The sequence below is a fragment of the Podarcis melisellensis genome, assembly GCF_964234715.1.
Source record: "Podarcis melisellensis genome assembly, chromosome: 13".
Lineage (NCBI taxonomy): Eukaryota > Metazoa > Chordata > Lepidosauria > Squamata > Lacertidae > Podarcis > Podarcis melisellensis.
In genome coordinates this window covers 43,879,313-43,899,423 of record NC_138545.1, presented here as the reverse complement: position 1 = coordinate 43,899,423, position 20,111 = coordinate 43,879,313, and the positions used below count along the sequence as shown (strand labels likewise).

At 45.0% G+C, this 20,111-nt stretch overlaps 1 protein-coding gene across 1 annotated transcript in view; it reads left to right on the top strand.

The window, feature by feature from the left end:
• Positions 1-895: 895 nt before the first annotated feature.
• The window catches only part of MAP3K3 (mitogen-activated protein kinase kinase kinase 3), a 38,972-nt gene continuing 19,756 nt past the window's right edge, over positions 896-20,111 (top strand). The window contains exons 1-4 of the mRNA XM_081884022.1: positions 896-1,397; positions 15,550-15,671; positions 17,042-17,116; positions 18,401-18,441. Coding sequence (XP_081740148.1) covers positions 1,394-1,397; positions 15,550-15,671; positions 17,042-17,116; positions 18,401-18,441 — 242 coding nt within the window. The 5' untranslated portion in view covers positions 896-1,393. The remainder of the gene's footprint in view (positions 1,398-15,549; positions 15,672-17,041; positions 17,117-18,400; positions 18,442-20,111) is intronic.

Genomic DNA, 20,111 nt, shown 5'->3' with positions numbered 1-20,111 from the left:
CTCTTGCACACCCAAAAGAAGTCCTACAGCAATTTACAGTACCTTAAAAGGCAAAGACACAATATGCAATGGGAAGTTCATTAAAACAATACAAAAACAGAGTAAAAAAATGGTAATAATAATAAAAAAGACACACATGAAATATCCACCAGCTTCCAGCATGAGGATGAGCAAATGATCTGGAGAATAAAGGCTTTGCTGTCACTGAAAAGATGGCAAAATTGGTAACATGAAAACATTCCACAAATCAGTTAACTGATGCATCTTAAAATAACAACCTGTTCTACAAGAGTCTTATTAAAGCTAAATGCTTTTGAAGAAATGTATAATAGGAGTTTACCTATGAGTTGGTGTGGTTAGGATTGCAAGGTAACTAGTTCTACCAAAAAGATTAATTATTATTATTATTATTAGTCGTCGCTGGGTCTTGCCCAAGGCAACCCAAAAAACTCACAAACCAAACAGCAAACTGAATGCATTTGTATAGGGTGTGGAGGCCTCACTATGAATTTTATTGGTGAAGGGAGCTGCTCCTTCAAATATGTACTGATCTTCACTGGCTTAGCGCCCCCCCCCCCAGATCAAGTAAAACAATAGAAATTGACCAATCACATCGGTTCTGCCCTCCCCCCAACAAAAGCCCTGTCCCCTCCAACCAAGTCCTGCCCTCCCCACCCCCGACAAAAATCCTGGCTATGCTGATCTTGTAGGAGTTCACGAGGATAAATGCCCCTTTCGAGACTTGGGACCAGACTGCCCACGTGCGTTTGGGAGGGTGAAAGAGGAGGTGGGTGGGGCGCAAAGGAAATAGCCTGATTGGCCGAGATCTTCTTCCTATTGCCCGCTTCTCTCGTTACAATTGACAGTTGCGGCAGAGGCTCCGCCTTACTCCGCCAATGCGCACGCGCGCTTCCTGCCTTCTCTGAGGGACAGGGAGTTAAAAAAAAAAAAACCGTTTCGCGGGTGGGCGGTTTTGTGAGTGCGCGCGCGCGTGTGTTTCAAGCCAAGGCAGCGCGCATGCGCGAGCGGTTACGAGGCTTTGCCTCAGAACCTCCGCGCCGAGAGGGGAGTCTTTGCGTCGCCGAAGGAAGGAGTCGAACAGACCGACGGAAGGCGGGCGCGGGAGGAGGAGGAGGAGGAGGAGCCGCTGCCTTGCCTGCCCGCCCGCGGCCTTCGGAAGGACTTGGCCGAAGTGGGCACCTGAGGCCCAAGCCTTGGAATGAGGCGGCGGAGGCGGAGGCGGAGGCGGCTGCTGTGAGGGGAGGAAAAGGAAGGAAGCGGCGCGGAGGGGAAAGACGGAGCGAAAGAAGCGCGGGCGGCGGGGGGCGACCGGCTGACGGCGCCCACATCCCCAGAGGCGCTTCCCCCGCCCCCTCCCCAACCGGCCGCCAGGATGGGTGAGGGAACTCGGCCGGTGGCCATCGTGAGGGGAGCTGCGGGCGGCGGGCCGACGACGTACTGACGTCAGGGCGGCGTTGGGGGGAGGGGAGTCGTCAAGGAAGCCCTGATGGAGGGGGCTGCCTTTAATAGGGATGGGGGGGATGTGAGGGGTTAGATAGGCTTCGCTGAGGGTGCGCGCGCTTTCCTATTGAGGGCAGCTCGGGGGGAGGTAATACCGTGGGAGGAAGTCGGTCAAACTCGAGTAATAATAATAATATTTATACCCCGCCCATCTGGCTGGGTTTCCCCAGCCACTCTGGGCGGCTTCCAACAAAACACTAAAATACAATAACCCATTAAACATTAAAAGCTTCCCTAAACAGGGCTGCCTTCAGTTGTCTTCTAAAAGTTTGGTAATTATTTTTCTCTTTGACATCTGGTGGGAGGGCGTTCCACAGGGCGGGTGCCACTACCGAGAAGGCCCCCTGCCTGGTTCCCTGTAACTTGGCTTCTAACAGCGAGGGAACCGCCAGAAGGCCCTCAGCGCTGGACCTCAGTGTCCAGGCAGAACGATGGAGGTGGAGACGTTCCTTCAGGTATACTGGACCGAGGCTGTTTAGGGCTTTAAAGGTCAACACCAACACTTTGAATTGTGCTTGGAAATGTACTGGGAGCCAGTGGAGGTCTTTCAAGACCAGTGTTATATGGTCTTGGCGGCTGTTCCCAGTCACCAGTCTAGCTGCTGCATTCTGGATTAGTTGTAGTTTCCGCGTCACCTTCAAAGGTTGCCCCACATGGAGTGCATTGCAGTAGTTCAAGCGAGCGATAACTAGAGCATGCACCACTCTGGCGAGACAGTCTGTGGGCAGATAGGGTCTCAGCCTGCGTACCAGATGGAGCTGGTAAACAGCTGCCCTGGACACAGAATTGACCTGCGCCTCCATGGACAGCTGTAGCTGTGAGTCCAGAATGACTCCCAGGCTGTGCCCCTGGTCCTTCAGGGGCACAGTTACCCCATTCAGGACCAGGGAGTCCTCCGCACCCACCCGTCTCCTGTCCCCCAAAAACAGTACTTCTGTCTTGTCAGGATTCAACGTCAATCTGTTAGCCGCCATCCATCATCTCCAGATGAGTAGCAAGGAGGACAGGCAGTTTGTTTGGTTTTCCCTGGTGGGAGGGGGGAATCGTAGAGTGGGATGTAATCCCCGAGGGTCATCTAGTCCAACCCCCTTGCAAAGCAGGCATCCTGCCCACAGCCATCCCTGAGTGGGCTCAAACCACCAACCTTACAGCCAGAGGCACTGACCTTATGTTTAGCGCTGCTATTTGGCGGGTTCTGGTTGTGTTAATGGCCCCATGATGCAGGGTTAAACTGTCACCAGAACAGCAGTGGGGGGGCGGGACTTGTGGCTCTCCCGATGCTGGAGGGCAACAGGTGATCTCTATCCTTGAACTAGCTAAACTTTTGGTTTGCAAGCACTCGTTTGTTGAAATACTTTGAGGAGACAATCACAGGCAAAGTATAATAGTGTTCTCTTTTCTCTGTTTGTCCTGGCAAGGATCGGGTAGCTTAGTACCGGTATGTCTTGTTACGCTTTTGCTGTTTTATTTATTTATTCATTATTTCACTTTATTTGTTTCGTAAAATCTACACACCACTTGATTGTAAGGAGAAGGAACTTCAAGGAGATGAAACAATTAAGTTGAGAAAATTCTAGACAGTACTTTAAAAATGTTGGTAGCTCAGCAGGTCTTGAGTTCTGAAGAGGTTGTGGATGTGCTATTCATTTTGTTAAAGGAGTTGCCTAAGGCATATAACATTTTCAGTCAGATTGGGGTGGCTTGCAGGATGGATGAAACTAGAATTTTGGTCTTGCAAAAATTATGTATGTATTAACCTCCCTATGCTACAGTTTGAAACACCCTAAATGTGTTTGTGTGAATGAGAGAGAGGTTCTAGGGAACCTTCAGAAAATCAGTTGTTTGTGATATGAGGAAGCATGCATTTTCCAACAAAGTTGGCATTGCCCTAAAATTACTTCATCGGGTATAATACAAGGTGTTTGTTCAGATTCAGCCACAGGTTATAGATGACACCATTACTTGAAAAATACATTGAAGGTAATAAATCATGTAGTGTTGGTCCTGTGCCTATTAGCTGGGCATAGAAATGGATCCACACTGATAAGTGTGTAGAAAAGTGGAAGCTCACCTAAAATACAGTATGAAGAGGACTGACCATGCCTTTTAGTGTGTGAGTAAATCTGTAAGCAAGTACTTTTGTCATCTGAAGGGATTTTAAAATCTACAGTGAATATGCCTTCAATATGGAAAACCTGAATTAAAATCATTCAGTGCTCCTGTGATGACACCTGGTTATATTGGTGCCTTGATCATTTAGAGCTTGCATGTTGGGCTTTCCTCTCGCAAACATTCAACTAATGAAATTTTTTGTGTCTGGATGGTTGGAGACAAAAACCTGATCTAGGTTATGGATGTAGTTACATTTTCATAGCTGTTAGGTGGTTTTGCAATATTTTAATTTAAGAGGCAAACTATTGTGCTTATTTGGGAAACAGTTGGGCATAGATGTGGGAATTTTGTTCAGTTCATAAACTGTGTGGTCTTGTAGGTGCTACTTAGTCTTTCTGTTAATCATCTTAAATAAAACAATAAATAATTAAGGATGCAAGGGAGGCCTTGCTAAATTGAGACCAAAGGTTCAATCTACCTCCCATAGAGTGCAACAGAACTTCAGTTAGTTGGTAAATTTATATCCTGCACTTCAAAAAAATGTGCAGGGCAACTTACAAAACTCCAAACTAATGTAACAGCATACAAAATTATAGCAAGGGGGGAAAACAGTAGAGAAGAAGTAGAAAACCAGATCAAATTGCAAGCTGAAGTGTGTATGTGTGTTAAAAAACAACAAATGGGAAGATAAAGGGCTTCAGTTGGTTCACCTGTTGTGCCTGTTCCTGGACAGGGATAGCCTAGCCCAGGGATCAGCAAACTTTTCCAGCAGGGGGCCAGTCCACTGTCCCTCAGACCTTGTGGGGGGCCGGACTATATTTTTTTTAGAGGGGATGAACCAATTCCTATGCCCCACAAATAACCCAGAGATGCATTTTAAATAAAAGCACACATTCTATTCATGTAAAAACACCAGGCAGGCCCCACGAACAAACAAGCCAGAGATGCATTTTAAATAAAAGGGCACATTCTACTCATGTAAAAACACGCTGATTCCTGGACAGTCTGCGGGCCGGATTTAGAAAGTGATTGGGCCGGATCTGGGCCCCAGGCCTTAGTTTGCCTACCCATGGCTTAGCCACAGTGATCTGGTAACTTCATGCTTGATGTATATTACAAGTTGAATCTATGTATATTTACTTAGAAATGAGCACCATTGAGTTTATTCTCAAGTATTGGAATCAAAATATGGAGTTGGAAACTGTTAGAAGTTAGGCTGTGTTCTATAATTGGAATACTGCAGTTTTCTCCCATTCATGCTCCCCCTTTGAACAGAGAGAGACTTTTATTCAGTTTTTTTATTAAAAAAAACAACCCCAACATAAAACCTTCTGGGTTTATGGAAGGGGTAATCAACTCTGACAGGCCATATGCATTTTTTATGTTGACAGATTTTGGATTTTTGCACTGGGCTGTATACAACAAAGCTGCTCAGTTAGTACAAAGATTCCCACCTTTGCAACAGGAGTTTTCTACCCATGCACTGGGGGGGGGGTTCCCCTCTAGAGCAGATTTGGAGGGGATGCAAGGAGAGTAAGTCCTTGCACTAATGAGATAACTTCATTGGATACAACCATATCTATTAATAAGAAAGTGGCATCTGTATATTATAATTGAATGTTGTATTGGATCATTTCTCATGCATGCTGTTGAATGAGGAAACAAATAATCATTCTGAGTTTCATTATGAATTCCAGTTAAAAGTATATAAAACCCAGCTTTTCTCAGATCCAAATGATTGGTATATAAAAGCTTTTCTCAGATCCAAATGATTGATATGATTGAGAGTTCAGTGACCCCATTTGGGGGGGGGGAATGGCTTGGAAGAAGATGTGGAAAGTGACTTTTTAGGCCAGTCTCCTCTCCAACAGCCCTATTAGCTCCTTATAAAGAAAATCTTTAATAAAAACAATTTAACAAAACTTTTCCTGAGGACTGTGGTATCCTCCTGAATTTGGTGGGCTGTTGCATAGGGTTGAAGAAGGAAAGGGGATCACCTCAAATTGGTGGGAGGCACCTTGCATGAACAGAGTACCCAAGAATGTTATTTGGTCATTGACAGTGCTATAGACATAGCAAAAGAAGAGTAATAAAAAAGCTTAAATAATACAACACATGGTTGGAGTACTCACTCATGCAAGTAAAACACATCAGTGTTCCAATAATAAAGTTGCTGAAATAGAAAGATTTTTCCATGGCAACCATTTTGCTTACCTTCGCTGAAAAAAGCAGGAGGTCCAAACTAATTTCCCCCAAAGGTGACTAATGTTCAAAAGACTACAACCTAATTCCAATATATCATTTTTTTATTTAACTATTTGTGAAGAAAATCATGATAAAATAGATGGAAACCTCTCAGCCAAACATTGGCCTGGAGAGAAATGTAGAAAATACGCTTAGTATGCAGAACTTATTTCTACAGCCTTAAGTAGACAAACTGCATTGCCAGTGCTGAAATTTAGAAATAACTTTTAGATCTTGAAAAAAATACCTACAAACATAGTTAAATTACAGGAAGTAAAGTGAGTCGAGCACTAAATTGTATTTTCTTGCCTGTTAACAACCCTAAAGACAAAGTTACTTGTCTAGCTATGACAGGCGTCAGTTTTTTATTTCAACAGCTGAGTTTCCTCTTTCAACATTTCAGCCATTTTCAGGGATTTCCATGATATCATTTCTTTATAAACTACTTGCAGCCTCATACTTGGTGTTGCTTTGAAATTATAAGAAAACAAAACATCAGTGGAATTTAAAAACAGTGCAGTTTGAAAGTTTCAGTCCACCATTTTGATTCAGAATGGTGCCAAACATAGATGAAAACCTGCTTCTTGATCTCAGAAACCATCTTAAGGATATCTTACAAGGTCCAAAAGCATAGTAGACAAACAGCTTTCCAAAATATATAATAGATCTGGCTATCTTCCACTTTAGACTGAGTTGTTGAATCCATTAACATTAAGATAAATGATATTAAGCTATATTCACAAAAATTAGCAAACAGGATTTTTAATTACTTTCATTAGCTTTACAGTTAATCCTATAATTGATTTAGATTTATAATTATTCCAAGATCCAAAGCTAGATTCCAGTATTTCTTAGTTTTCCTCTAATGTCTCACCCTCCTTCAGTATTACATTTTTAACAGTCTATTTCTGCCAGTAAATTGGAATTTAGTGCACTTTCTGTAATGGCTTAAATGTTTAAAAACATAGTATACATTGCAAGGTCAGAAGCATTTATTTCCATGGATAAAGCCAAGTTTGGAAACATGGGTTTGAGAATGTCATTCTTTATTACATAAAAGGGGTCAGCAGCACCTCAAATGCATTCCTTTTTCTGCAAGAAAGAAATTTAACTTTCCACTACAGTGTTGAGATTCAGGTCACAATCATAAGCATACTGACTGCAGAAAAATTTCCTTGATATTTACTTCTGAGTAGATATACTAAGGATTGTGCAGTTACTCATCTACTTTTCCAATCTGCCTTTTTAACTTACAGTCTACAGTAATACCTCTGGTTACGAACCATCTTCCTTGTGAATGCTTTGGGTAACGAGCTCCGCCAACCCAGAAGTAGATGCTCCTGGAAGCAAACTTTGCCCCAGGATGTGAGTGGAAGTTGCACACCAGAGGCCCAGGCCTCATGTTAAGATGGTTTCAGGATAAGAACGGACCTTCAGAACGAATTAAGTTCGTAACCGGAGGTACCACTGTATAAAGATTAGTCTATTATAGAGCAACAGCTTGTTTACAAATAGCACAGTATGATTTTAAAGAAATAATGCTTGTTGTCATGAATGTGATTCACTTTCACGTAAAGATGTGACAGTTGTTTGACATAGTTGAGTAGTGCTAGCTCTGTTTGGTTTATGTCATTCAGCTTCTCACTTAAACAGGATTTGTGATGATGATGAAGATGATTTATTAAATTTATATACTGCCCTTCATCTGAAGATTTCAGAGTGGTTCACAAGATAATTAGGGCAGTTCACAAGATAAAGATCCCATCCCATAAGCATTTACACTTCAAATAACATCATAAAAGCTTGTCCCTACTTTGCTATATCATGGAATAAGCCCTATTGAACACAGGGAACTTGCATCTTTATAAGCATGAATTGGAGCATAGCGTTAATGTATCTGTGGATTTTATTCATTTGAAACTACATCTGTCTATTTTGTAGGAGGTTCCCAGGTGCCTTAAAACTTGACTTTTCTGTGTCAGAATTCTTGTAAGACAAATAAATGAATATTGCTCAGTTTTCCTTTCTTGCACAAGCATATTGGTCTGCAAGCTTCCGGTATTTACAAAAGTTCTGGAAGTGTTTCTACTCTTGTTAGTTTATAGTTTTGTTAGTTTGCATCCTTGTTGAAGAAGAAATGTTGAAGAAGAAATGTTGAGTTCTAAATGTTAACCAAAATAAACATTTGACACAACACAGTAGCTTTCCTTGTATGTACCAGTTCCTTTTTATCAATGATATAAAGTGGAGTGTGGATTTTAAAACATGAAAAGCATTTCCTGAACAACATCATTCCAGCACAAAGCTGAACTGTTTCTCCCAGACCTACTGGAGACCTTGCAAAATTCTGCCTCTCTACACTGTTCAACAACTGCCAAACCTTCATTTATAGTCATTTCTGCGTTATCTGTTCATTGTCTCAAACATGAAAATGAATCCATGACATTTGTCAGGTTACATGTATTATTTCCCTGATGACCTACTAAAGAAAGCAAACAAAACTTCCTTGGAAGGTATACTTTGACTTCTATGCAGGCCTTAATTGTAGCTGTACATGAAACAGAGGAGTGGACAAGTATAGCTTTTCATGGGTCAGAAAGTTAATATTGTAGACCAGCAGTTATAAGGAAAGCACGAAGAAGCATTTGTGTCCATCATTGTCTTAACAAGATGCTGTTTTAAATGTTCCTTCCCCCACCCCAGAAAGTCAGTTCAGCCATATTACCTTATGTTCTAGGTTTCTTGCAATACTTTGCTTTTTTGTAAATAATGATTTTTTGCATTGGAGTGCAAAGTTTATGTTGGCCATAAAGGAGGCGGGTGGTAGAGGAGCATAAGATTAATATATAGCATAGAGCAGAGGTCGGCAACCTAAGGCCCATGGGCTGGAAGCAGCCCATGGGGGTCGCTTAACCGGCCCATGAGCCGCCCCCGAACTGAGTCGCCCGCTCGGCGAATCCTCGTGTCTGCGTCTGCGCATGTCCGCGGCACCGGAAATCGCTTCTGTGCATGCCCAGACGCCGAAAATAGCTTCTGCGCAGGCACGATTTTCGGTGTCGGAATGCGCAGAAGCGATTTCTGGCGTCGCACTATGCTGGTCCGGCCCACAGGATCTCCGCAGGAGTGATCTGACCCATGCTTGCTGACCCCTGGTATAGAGGGATCTTGTCTCAGCAGTGCTTAGTCTTGTCCTAAAAACAAATATTTTTTTCTTTACATAGTTTCAGTCTTAGGATGACTGTGTTTTATTAAGATTATAAAATATACAAAGAAACTCACTTTAAAAATACAAAATCCTGTAGTTGGTCATGTCAGTTTCTAATAGTATATTGATGGGAACATTCAGGTCCTTTGTATAGTAGAAAATTGCTTTACTGACAAATCCATGTATGATGAAATGCATTTTACTTCATAGATAATGGATTTTTTGCAGTATAGAAGCTCAGAAATCTAATTTGTTCTCTGTGATCTAAAACTAAACTGGCTGAAAGTACATTACAGGTTCCAATTCATTGAGGTCATCTGAGCAAGAGTAGACATGGAGAACAACTTCAAATGCAGATGCTTTAGTTTGTCTCACACTAACTGCCTTGGAGACACAAACACAACGGTAAACACCCCAAAACCCTATGGTAAATAATCTTCCCAGGAGACTGGGAGTCCAGCTCCCATGCTTTCTGGTGTGTTCTACCGACACATCTCCTGAAGGACTAGAGAGACCTGGAAGGCTTGAAGGTAGCTGGTTAGGCATCTTCATCTTCCACCTGAGAGATAAATCAAGGGAGCCATTAGAGGTAATAAGGATTCCTTCAGAAAATATCAGTCTTGTTCAAATGAGAACAAGAAGGAACACAAACTTAGCTAAAAGAAATACAAGCTGACAGCAAGGAATGAAGAAGAAATTGAAGAGCACATTGCTAAAAACGTTAAGCTCTCTGGCCTGTTGGACAGCTCCCCAGTCTAGTTGGTAACAGAAAAATCAAAGCTACACATGAGTGGTGGCAGGAATGGGATAACATGAAATTTGATACTAGATCCGTAACTAATTGCAGATTAAGCAATTCACTTTTTAACTGGAATTCAGTTTGAGCCCTCCCTTTATAACAAGTGGGTCTAGAATTGCAGCCATTGAGCAATTGACAACTCTATAGGAGTATAAAAAGAGCTGGTCCTTTTTCAACACGTGCTGGGGCAGGCTAATTTGTTTCATGTGGAGGAGGATGGTCCTGAATACATTTTTGAGTTAATACTCATGGTTTGTGACCACAGATCTGCATCTCTGCAGCAGTGAAAACCTTGGGCCTACTTGATATAATTGAGATTGCATTAAGTGTTGCCACTCCTTTGGCATGTCTCTAATATATTACTTCACTTCCCCACTTCTGATTTATGCAGCACCTGGAATAGTGCATCTTCGGTGGTATATCATCCCATATTCCAGTGTTTCCCAACCTTTTTTGGGCAAAGGCACACTTGTTTCATGAAAAAAATCTTGAGGCACACCACCATTAGAAAATGTTTAAAAAATTAACTGTGTGCCTATATTGACTATATATAAAGTAACTCTCTTTAATAGGCATCAAATAAACACAAAGAAAGTATTTTATAATTACTTTATTATGAAATAGGGCGCTCCTACTTTTTTTTGGGGGGGGAAATAAAGGAAAAAGTTTTTCCTTTATTTCCCCCCCCCCCCAAACCAGGTCGGGGAACAGTGGGATGGCGGTGCTGCGCCTCCCCGCTGTCCCCCGAGCTTGTGGGGCTGGCCCATGTCTGCCTGGCGCGAGGGTGCTCAATTTCAGGGCACCCCGCGCGTTGGGCGGCAGGCTACAGTCCGCAGCATGGGGAACCCTCTGTTTCAGGGTGCCCCACGCGCCCCCCGGGTGCGCAAGGCTTGCCAACACGAGTGCGGAGCACGGGGCGTCCTCCGAAGGGCGCCCCGTGCTCCGCGCTGCCAGCTGCCGCCCGCAAGCCTTGCGCTCTCGGGGGGAGATCCCCCGGGTGCGCAAGGCTGGCCAACACCAGCGCGGAGCACGGGGCGTCCTCCGAAGGGCGCCCCGTGCTCCGCGCTGCCGGCTGCCGCCCGCAAGCCTTGCGCTCTCGGGGGGAGATCCCCCGGGTGCGCAAGGCTGGCCAACACCAGCGCGGAGCACGGGGCGTCCTCCGAAGGGCGCCCCGTGCTCCGCGCTGCCAGCTGCAGCCTGCAAGCCTTGCGCTCTCGGGGGGAGATCCCCCGGGTGCGCAAGGCTTGCCGACACCAGCGCGGAGCACGGGGCGTCCTCCGAAGGGCGCCCCGTGCTCCACGCTGCCAGCTGCCGCCCGCAAGCCTTGCGCTCTCGGGGGGAGATCCCCCGGGTGCGCAAGGCTTGCCGACACCAGCGCGGAGCACGGGGCGTCCTCCGAAGGGCGCCCCGTGCTCCGCGCTGCCAGCTCCCTCCCGCAAGCCTTGCGCTCTCGGGGGGAGATCCCCCGGGTGCGCAAGGCTGGCCAACACCAGCGCGGAGCACGGGGCGTCCTCCGAAGGGCGCCCCGTGCTCCGCGCTGCCAGCTGCGGCCGCAAGCCTTGCGCTCTCGGGGGGAGATCCCCCGGGTGCGCAAGGCTGGCCAACACCAGCGCGGAGCACGGGGCGTCCTCCGAAGGGCGCCCCGTGCTCCACGCTGCCAGCTGCCGCCCGCAAGCCTTGCGCTCTCGGGGGGAGATCCCCCGGGTGCGCAAGGCTTGCCGACACCAGCGCGGAGCACGGGGCGTCCTCCGAAGGGCGCCCCGTGCTCCGCGCTGCCAGCTGCGGCCCGCAAGCCTTGCGCTCTCGGGGGGGAGATTCCCCGGGTGCGCAAGGCTGGCCAACAGCAGCGCGGAGCACGGGGCGTCCTCCGAAGGGCGCCCCGTGCTCCCGGCTGCCGCCCGCAAGCCTTGCGCTCTCGGGGGGAGATCCCCCGGGTGCGCAAGGCTTGCCGACACCAGCGCGGAGCACGGGGCGTCCTCCGAAGGGCGCCCCGTGCTCCGCGCTGCCAGCTGCGGCCTGCAAGCCTTGCGCTCTCGGGGGGAGATCCCCCGGGTGCGCAAGGCTGGCCAACACCAGCGCGGAGCACGGGGCGTCCTCCGAAGGGCGCCCCGTGCTCCGCGCTGCCGGCTGCCGCCCGCAAGCCTTGCGCTCTCGGGGGGAGATCCCCCGGGTGCGCAAGGCTGGCCAACACCAGCGCGGAGCACGGGGCGTCCTCTGAAGGGCGCCCCGTGCTCCGCACTGCCAGCTGCCGCCCGCAAGCCTTGCGCTCTCGGGGGGAGATCCCCCGGGTGTGCAAGGCTTGCCGGCACCAGCACGGAGCACGGGGCGTCCTCCGAAGGGCGCCCCGTGCTCCGCGCTGCCAGCTGCCGCCCGCAAGCCTTGCGCTCTCGGGGGGAGATCCCCCGGGTGCGCAAGGCTTGCCGACACCAGCGCGGAGCACGGGGCGTCCTCCGAAGGGCGCCCCGTGCTCCGCGCTGCCAGCTGCGGCCCGCAAGCCTTGCGCTCTTGGGGGGAGATCCCCCGGGTGCGCAAGGCTGGCCAACACCAGCGCGGAGCACGGGGCGTCCTCCGAAGGGCGCCCCGTGCTCCGCGCTGCCAGCTGCGGCCTGCAAGCCTTGTGCTCTCGGGGGGAGATCCCCCGGGTGCGCAAGGCTGGCCAACACCAGCGCGGAGCACGGGGCGTCCTCCGAAGGGCGCGCCGTGCTCCGTGCTGCCGGCTGCCGTCCGCAAGCCTTGCTCCCGCCGCCCGACTCGCCCGCCTCCCTCCCACGGCACACCAGGCAACGTCCAGCGGCACACTAGTGTGCCGCGGAACACCGTTTGGGAAACACTGCCATATTCTGATGATATACTTTTGCAAGACCTCTTACAATAACCCTGCCTTTTGCCCTGAACTGTAGGAACCACTTTGATGTAGTATTTAGCATGTTGGACTAGGGCTAGGCATACTCAGGTTCACATCCCCACTTGACCCTAAAGTTCACTGTGTGATCTTATTGGCCTAGTGTACCCTTTATTTATTTACATAGTTATAAGGCCTATAAGCAGCTTCCAAATGTAAAAACCAATTGTGCAACGTTGTTAAAATACACAGTGAAACAGTTCCTTAAAATATGCAGTAAAACCATCACATTAAAACAGCATAGCAATTTAAATAGGACTGGTTGAGAGATCAAGGGAATGCCTGGGTAAAAAGTGTTTTTTCAATACAATGGGACCTCTCATTTTTAATCAGGGCATATATTTTACAACATCAGTGCCAGCATTGAAAAAGCCCACCACAAACCAATAACTAACCAGGTTACTCTTCTTGATCTTAATGTCTTTACTAGACTGTGAAGAGGAATCCAATCCGAACAAGAAAATGGGATCTGGGAACGTGCCTTGTTTTTGCGGCATTATTTATGTAATTGCCAGCACAGCTTCACTGTAACCATGCTGTAACACACCACCCAATAAAATTTCTAACTTCCCAATTACTTTTTGGCAAAAACAAAAAACCAAAACCCCTTAATTTATATTCCATACTGCAGTTGTGAGATGTTTACTTGAACAGCTGGATTTGCAAAACAATTATTTTGATACCGGGCTGCTAATATGATTGCTTATATAACCATTATTCTAACACCTGCTGGCAGACAATCAAGCAGTCTAACACACAATCCTATATGTGATTATTCAGATATAAGTTGCATTGAGTTTGGTGGGACTTGTATCATCACTATTGTTAATAGGGATCATTGAATGCATAAGAGACACAGACTATGTAATTAACTATATGACTGTAGTGCCTCTGTATATTCTTTGATAATGGATGAGCAGGCCATTGAATAAGTATTTTGAAGGGTTTCCTGTAATTAGTGAAACAAGATATTGACACAGTGGCTGTAGATCTCTAGAGGAATAAACATACAGAATACAGTTGTACCTTTGTTCTGGATTGCCTTGCAACTCAAATGTTTTGGCTCCCGAACTCTGCAAACCCAGAAGTGAGTATTCCGATTTGCAAATGTTTTTTGGAAGCTGAATGTCCGACGCAGCTTTCACTGCTTCCGGTTGAGTGCAGGAAGCTTCTGCAGCCAATCGGAAGCTGCGCCTTGGTTTTTGTCCATTTTCGGAAGTCGAGTAGACTTCCGGAATGGATTCTGTTTGAGGACCAAAGTATGACTGTACAATAAAAATGATGGATGTGGCAAATAAAAAGACATGTAAAAGTAGAAAAATAAAATGCAGAGACAGAGGCAGGGTAGAAACCCCAATAAGCTTTAGAAAATAGCCAATTCAATCCCAGTAAACTACAGAAAATACAGTGCCGTGTTCAGTTGTTGCATATGAGAAGAAAAAGGTGGGCCAATTTAGTTCTCTCCACATACTTGTCTGTAGAGCAGGGAGTTTAGTGGGCTGTTCAGTTGAGTTAGCATAGGAGAGAAATCTATACCACATTGAGTAAAAAGGATCCATTTTCATTGAACCATTAAGGACTCTCCATTTATATGTCAGGTGTTCTGACAATGCAAAGCAAAGACTGTCTAGCTTAAAAGCAAAATGCAGCCATGTGCTCTTATCGAGAAGAGAAGATGCTCAGACTAGTATTTAATATACATGGCCAACTGTTTACTGCAGATTGCATGGAACTAAGATGTGACCTTGTTACCATTCTTTAGCATTTAAAGCCTCTAAAAAGTCAGGGGAAGGCAGTGTTTGATAAAATGTTCTGACAGAGAGTCATAATATCACATCAAAAGGTTTTGAAAAGGCGGTAATATGATGGTATTGGAAAGGCTTTACAAAGAAAAGACCTTAGCTTGATGTGTAGAGAAGTGGGAGAACTGTTCCAGGCTTTGGAAGTAGACTTGCCAGAAGGTGCAAAAGCCACAAATACTGAGTGGAGGGGTAGAAGTACAATAAGGGAAGATAGGGGCAAGAATGGAGAGGTGAAAAGCTTTAAGACCTCAGTGTTGTTGTGAAAAGCAAGAGGAAACCTGAGTTGAAAGTTAAAAGAGGTTAGTTTCGGGCATACCTGTTGTGCTGAAAGCACAACAAAGTGGTTCTCTCCCCACCCCAGTAGATAGTTAGGAAAAGGCAAATTTTGACAGTACTGAAGAGGAGGAAGCAGAGACAGGCTAGGATAGATGCATAAGCGTAAGAAATGGAAAGTGACCCTAACTAGCGTTGGGTAATATTGAATCAGTCTAGCTATTTTTGAGATCCAAATGTTTAAAGGCAAATGTAGTTTAGTGTTCATTTATACCTCGGGTTAAATATGCTTCAGGTTTAGTGTTTTCAGGTTATGCTCCACGGCGACCTGGAAGTAACTGAGCGCGTTACTTCTGGGTTTCGCCGCATGCACAGATGCTCAAAATGACGTCATGCGTGGAAGCGGCGAAAAGCGACCTGCGCACAGTCGCCTGTTACGTTTTACTCGGGATGCAAACAGGGCTCCGGAATGGATCCCGTTCGCATCCAGAGGTACCACTACATTTGCAAGGGATGTAAAACATCTTTGTGTGATGTGTATTGGACTGAGAGCAAAAAGAAAGAAAGAAAGAAAGAAAGAAAGAAAGAAAGAAAGAAAGAAAGAAAGAAAGAAAGAAAGAAAGAAAGAAAGAAAGATCCCTCTCCACCCAAAAGTTGTCTGCTCAAAAGAATTACTCATTTATTGTTACAGATGAACAGGAGGCCTTGAAATCTATCATGAAGGATTTGGTTGCACTCAAGATGAGCCGGCGCCCCAGATTGTCTGGTTTTGAAAGCATGAAAACCAAAGACTCTCCACATTCAAACAGACAGGTAGGTAGTATGTTCCTGAAAGCTGCTGTTTTGCCTGCCTTGTAATTGGCTGTTATTAACATAATGCCTGCTGAGCCAAATGGATTTCACAATTTTATCCTAATAAAAACCAAGGCAGGTCAGAAGGTGGTGCCTTATGTTTGCCATTTGTTGGGTGGTCTTGTTATTTAGAAATTAGAATGTTTGCTTTGGATTTTCTTCTCCTTTTCCCTGCCTCTGATTTTAGCCTTCCAGCTGCTTTTCTTACTATTGCACAGGTAATTTTAATTTTTCCTTCATCAGCAAGCAGGAGACCAGGGCAGCAAAGAATTATCTCCTACTCCCACAGATGGCAGTGCCAGCTACTGCTCCTGTGCTTTTATTAAGGTTTTTTTTCTTATTTAAATTGTATACCATCCTGGGAGTCTCACACTGAAGTGTATCTTATAAATAAGCAGTCTAACAGAGAGAGAGAGAGAAAGTGCTTTCTGCTTTTGCCTTCAGAGAAACATTCCTGATTATTGCAATAATAAATGCTCCAAGCCTTCATGGTTAAACTCCTCTTTCATTGCTAAGCCCTTTGCTCAAAATCTAATCAGTGGCAGGAAAACTCATCTGCCAACTCTTCTGAGATTTTTTGACCGTAGTGAAAGTTCAACATAGCTATTCAAACTTAATTCCTTGGCCACTGCAGATGCCTTCTTTCATGGAGAGTCCTTCAGCTAATACTGTAAACCAGGGCTGACTAATGCGTGCCTCCAGATGTTGCTGAACCACAACTCCCATCAGCCCCAGCCAACATGACTAATGGCAAGGAGTGGTGGGAATTTAAGTTCAGCAGCATCTGGAGGCACACAGGTGAGCCACCTGTGCTACAGCAACTATAATTCCTCTTATCCTAACTTGAGCGCCAAGCCTTACTTTGGACATTCTTTTGCTGCCTGCTTTTCTTGCTTCCAGACAGAGAACGTGAAATTCTCTGGTCTGCAGGCTGGAGAGCAGGCAGCCTCATTCACACTGGGAAGACATGTGATAGGAGAGAGTTGTGCTTGTGTGAGTGCAGTCCCGATCTCACCTAGGGACCAATTTGGATGCCTTTCTGTCCAAAGAGTTCTGTCTTTTTCATGTTCCGCTCCTGTTTGTCATGGTGGGTTATGTAGCTTTCCAGATGGCTTGAATTATTAGTAACATTGATTCTGCTGAAATTTAGATGGGTCTCTTCCTTGCAAATGAGGTCAAGTTTTTTTCTGCAGCCCCATCTTTTGGACAGGGTGCAGTTATTGCTTGCTGCCTCCTCTCCTGCTTGCTGACCAGAGGGGAACATAATTATAAGTCCAGCTTTCCCTTTTTCATTTACAAATGTAACATTGTATTTTTTCTTCCCATTTAAGAAAAAGCACAGTACCAGCAACTCAGCTGTCCTGAGCAACCAGTGTGTGTGTGCAGCAGAGGACAAAAAGGCTCAGGTAAGCAAACTTTTCCCCCGTCCTGTACTGTTAGAAATTTAGGAGACATTTATATTTTTAGGTGTGTGTAAAATATGTTAAGGGATGTGGGTGGCGCTGTGGGTTAAACCACAGAGCCTAGGACTTGCCGATCAGAAGGTCGCGGTTCGAATCCCCGTGATGGGGTGAGCTCCCGTTGCTCGGTCCCTGCTCCTGCCAACCTAGCAGTTCGAAAGCACGTCAAAGTGCAAGTAGATAAATAGGTACCACTCCGGCAGGAAGGTAAACGGCGTTTCCATGCGCTGCTCTGGTTCACTAGAAGCGGCTTAGTCATGCTGGCCACATGACCCGGAAGCTGTACGCCTACTCTCTTGGCCAATAAAGCCAGATGAGTGCCGCAACCCTAGAGTCGGCCACGACTGGACCTAATGGTCAGGGGTCCCTTTACCTTTAAATTAGGTTAACAAAACAAGCAAACATGAACATTCCGTGCTCAAACCTCCTACCATACACAACATGAGGAGGCGTGCATGAGATATACATTAAAAGGAACCTTGGGACACTTCGTTCAGTGGGGCTATAGGTTATGAGGAATCTGTGGGGTTCATAATCCTTACTCACATGTGACCTCTGGCCAAGACAGTGCCAAGACTAGTTGCATGGCTGAGATGAATGGCTCCCCTGTTGTGCTGCATTTCAGCTACAATTTTTCAGAGATGTAGCAATCTTTCCATGATACCATGCGGGGGAGGCTAAATGAATTTCCTCCACATTTATTCTAGTCCACACTCTCCAAAAGCCCCAAAGGTTTGAACATTCTGGGGTCTAGCCAGCAACCACCTTGAGAACCCCCTTCTCCTTCCTTACGGGACAACACAGAAGAGGGTCTGGTGCTCCTCCTTCAAAAACATTGGCCTCTGATTTCACCCCAATAAAACCATCCATATTCTGAAGATGTGGATGATATTTTTATTTTTTAAAAAAGCATGGTACACTTAGCATCAGATTTAGTTTGACCCACAATCTGGAGCGACATGCCTTTTCCCCCTTCAAAATTCCAAAGTCCCCCAAGACTTAACCTCAGTTTTGCCTTAAGGCCTGTGTTGGAAATTACATTATAGCTTACCAAACAGGGTTCATGAAAGGGAAGAAATTAAAATTAACTGCACAGAGTAGTTACAGCAAATCCAAACAAATCCACAACTTCTGCTCTGTAGTTAACTCACTAATATATTTTATTGTTTTGTGGAAGGAAGGAAATGCCCAAACATATAGCAGGTGAACTAACAATCTCTTCTTTCGCAGAATGACATCCGGATAAAGTTTGAATATAATGGGGAAAAGCGGTAAGTTTTTGTCTTCTTTTCACATACTTAACTATATTTTGGGTACATTTTGTGTGCTTAGTATAATTTGAATCTGGTTTTAATGAAGGGATTAGTTGTTTGCTAAAGAATCTTGATAACCGGTGATAAATTATAGGAATCAACATCTTGACTAATACAAGAAAGATCCCATTGCATTCTTTATAAGGTAGTTGTATTTGGAATCCAGTAGAAACTGCAAATGTTTACGATACCCATTAGATAACCTGACTTAATTTGTTAGGAGAGCAATGAAAAATAATACAGAATGTACTGTTTGTTTGTGTGTATTTGATTTGTATTTTTTATCAGCTTAAGTAACCATTTTTATTAACAATAATTAAAAATACATAAGTAGGGTACGTTAGCTGGGGTAGTGCTGAACAGTAGCCTTTCTATGGACTTCCAACTCCTAGAATTTCTCTCCTGCGTTACAATATGTTACCGAGTTTGGCTCCTACACGCAGTGACCTTAATGTATCCTTATTAGCCTGAGCTGTTTTAATTATTATTATTTATTGAATTTATATACCACCCTAATTAAATAAACAGGTGTCATTTACCCTCCCCTAACATGTCACTTTAAGTCACCTTGTCATTATGACACCAGATGTGGCTCCCTGTACCTCCCTGTCATACATAGTTAAAATTAAGCGGTATTTGGAGAAGACACCTTGAAATCAGTGGCTGTCCATTGATTTCTTCTCTAAGGAAGAAACATTGGGTGGTATCCAGTCTTAAAGTTCTAACTAAGCAAGAAAAGGGTCGGAAAAGATCTGCCCACATTTTACATAAGAACATCAGGGTAGCTCACGCATTAATCCACAATCTTGAATATATGGCCCAAATGTGGATCCCTGTTCTTCTGTGGGGTTATGCGAGGGGAGTACAGAGTGACTGGTATGCAGACTGTTTACCTCCTGATCTGTGAACGCCAGCATTATAGCTTTAAGATGTTGGTTGTGCAGAGCCAACTTCAGTTCCTAGGCACAAACATTTTATGTTGTGAGTCCTGTGCAGAAATATTCCAGATTTCTGGGGGCATTTGATATTCTTGACATAGGATGCCAGTAGACATTTCTGATCAGAAGTAAGTCCCTGTGAGTTCAATACATGTTTATTTGTCTTACCCTCTGAGCTCAGTACAGCTTATTCCCAAATATGGTCACCTCCAGGGGTTAGTCCAATTCTCATCAGCTCCAGTCCACATGGCTAGTGGTCACAGGTAATGGGAGATGTCGTCCAACCATATCTAGAGGGCACCATGTTGGTTTACATTCACATGTTTTGTAGGGATTATACGTTTGGGGGCAGATCCTTTCTGTTTCAACCTTTAAACATCTGGTGAGGACTTTTCTATGCTGCCAGGCTTATGCAGACAATTAATAAAGTACATTCATATAATAGTCGATGGACTCTGATTTTAAATGTTAATGTGTTTTCATTAAATATAAATAAACTCTAAACTATATATATAAAATAATGAATGAATGAATTTATTAATACGGCCACAGACCAGCATCAACACACACAATATCACAAATCATAAAAAATATCAGAAATACAAGGGACAATATGAATATAACAAGGCTTTAAATATAAAAATTAAAATTAATTGTTAGCGTGTCCCCTGTAATTAACATTTAGGGTTT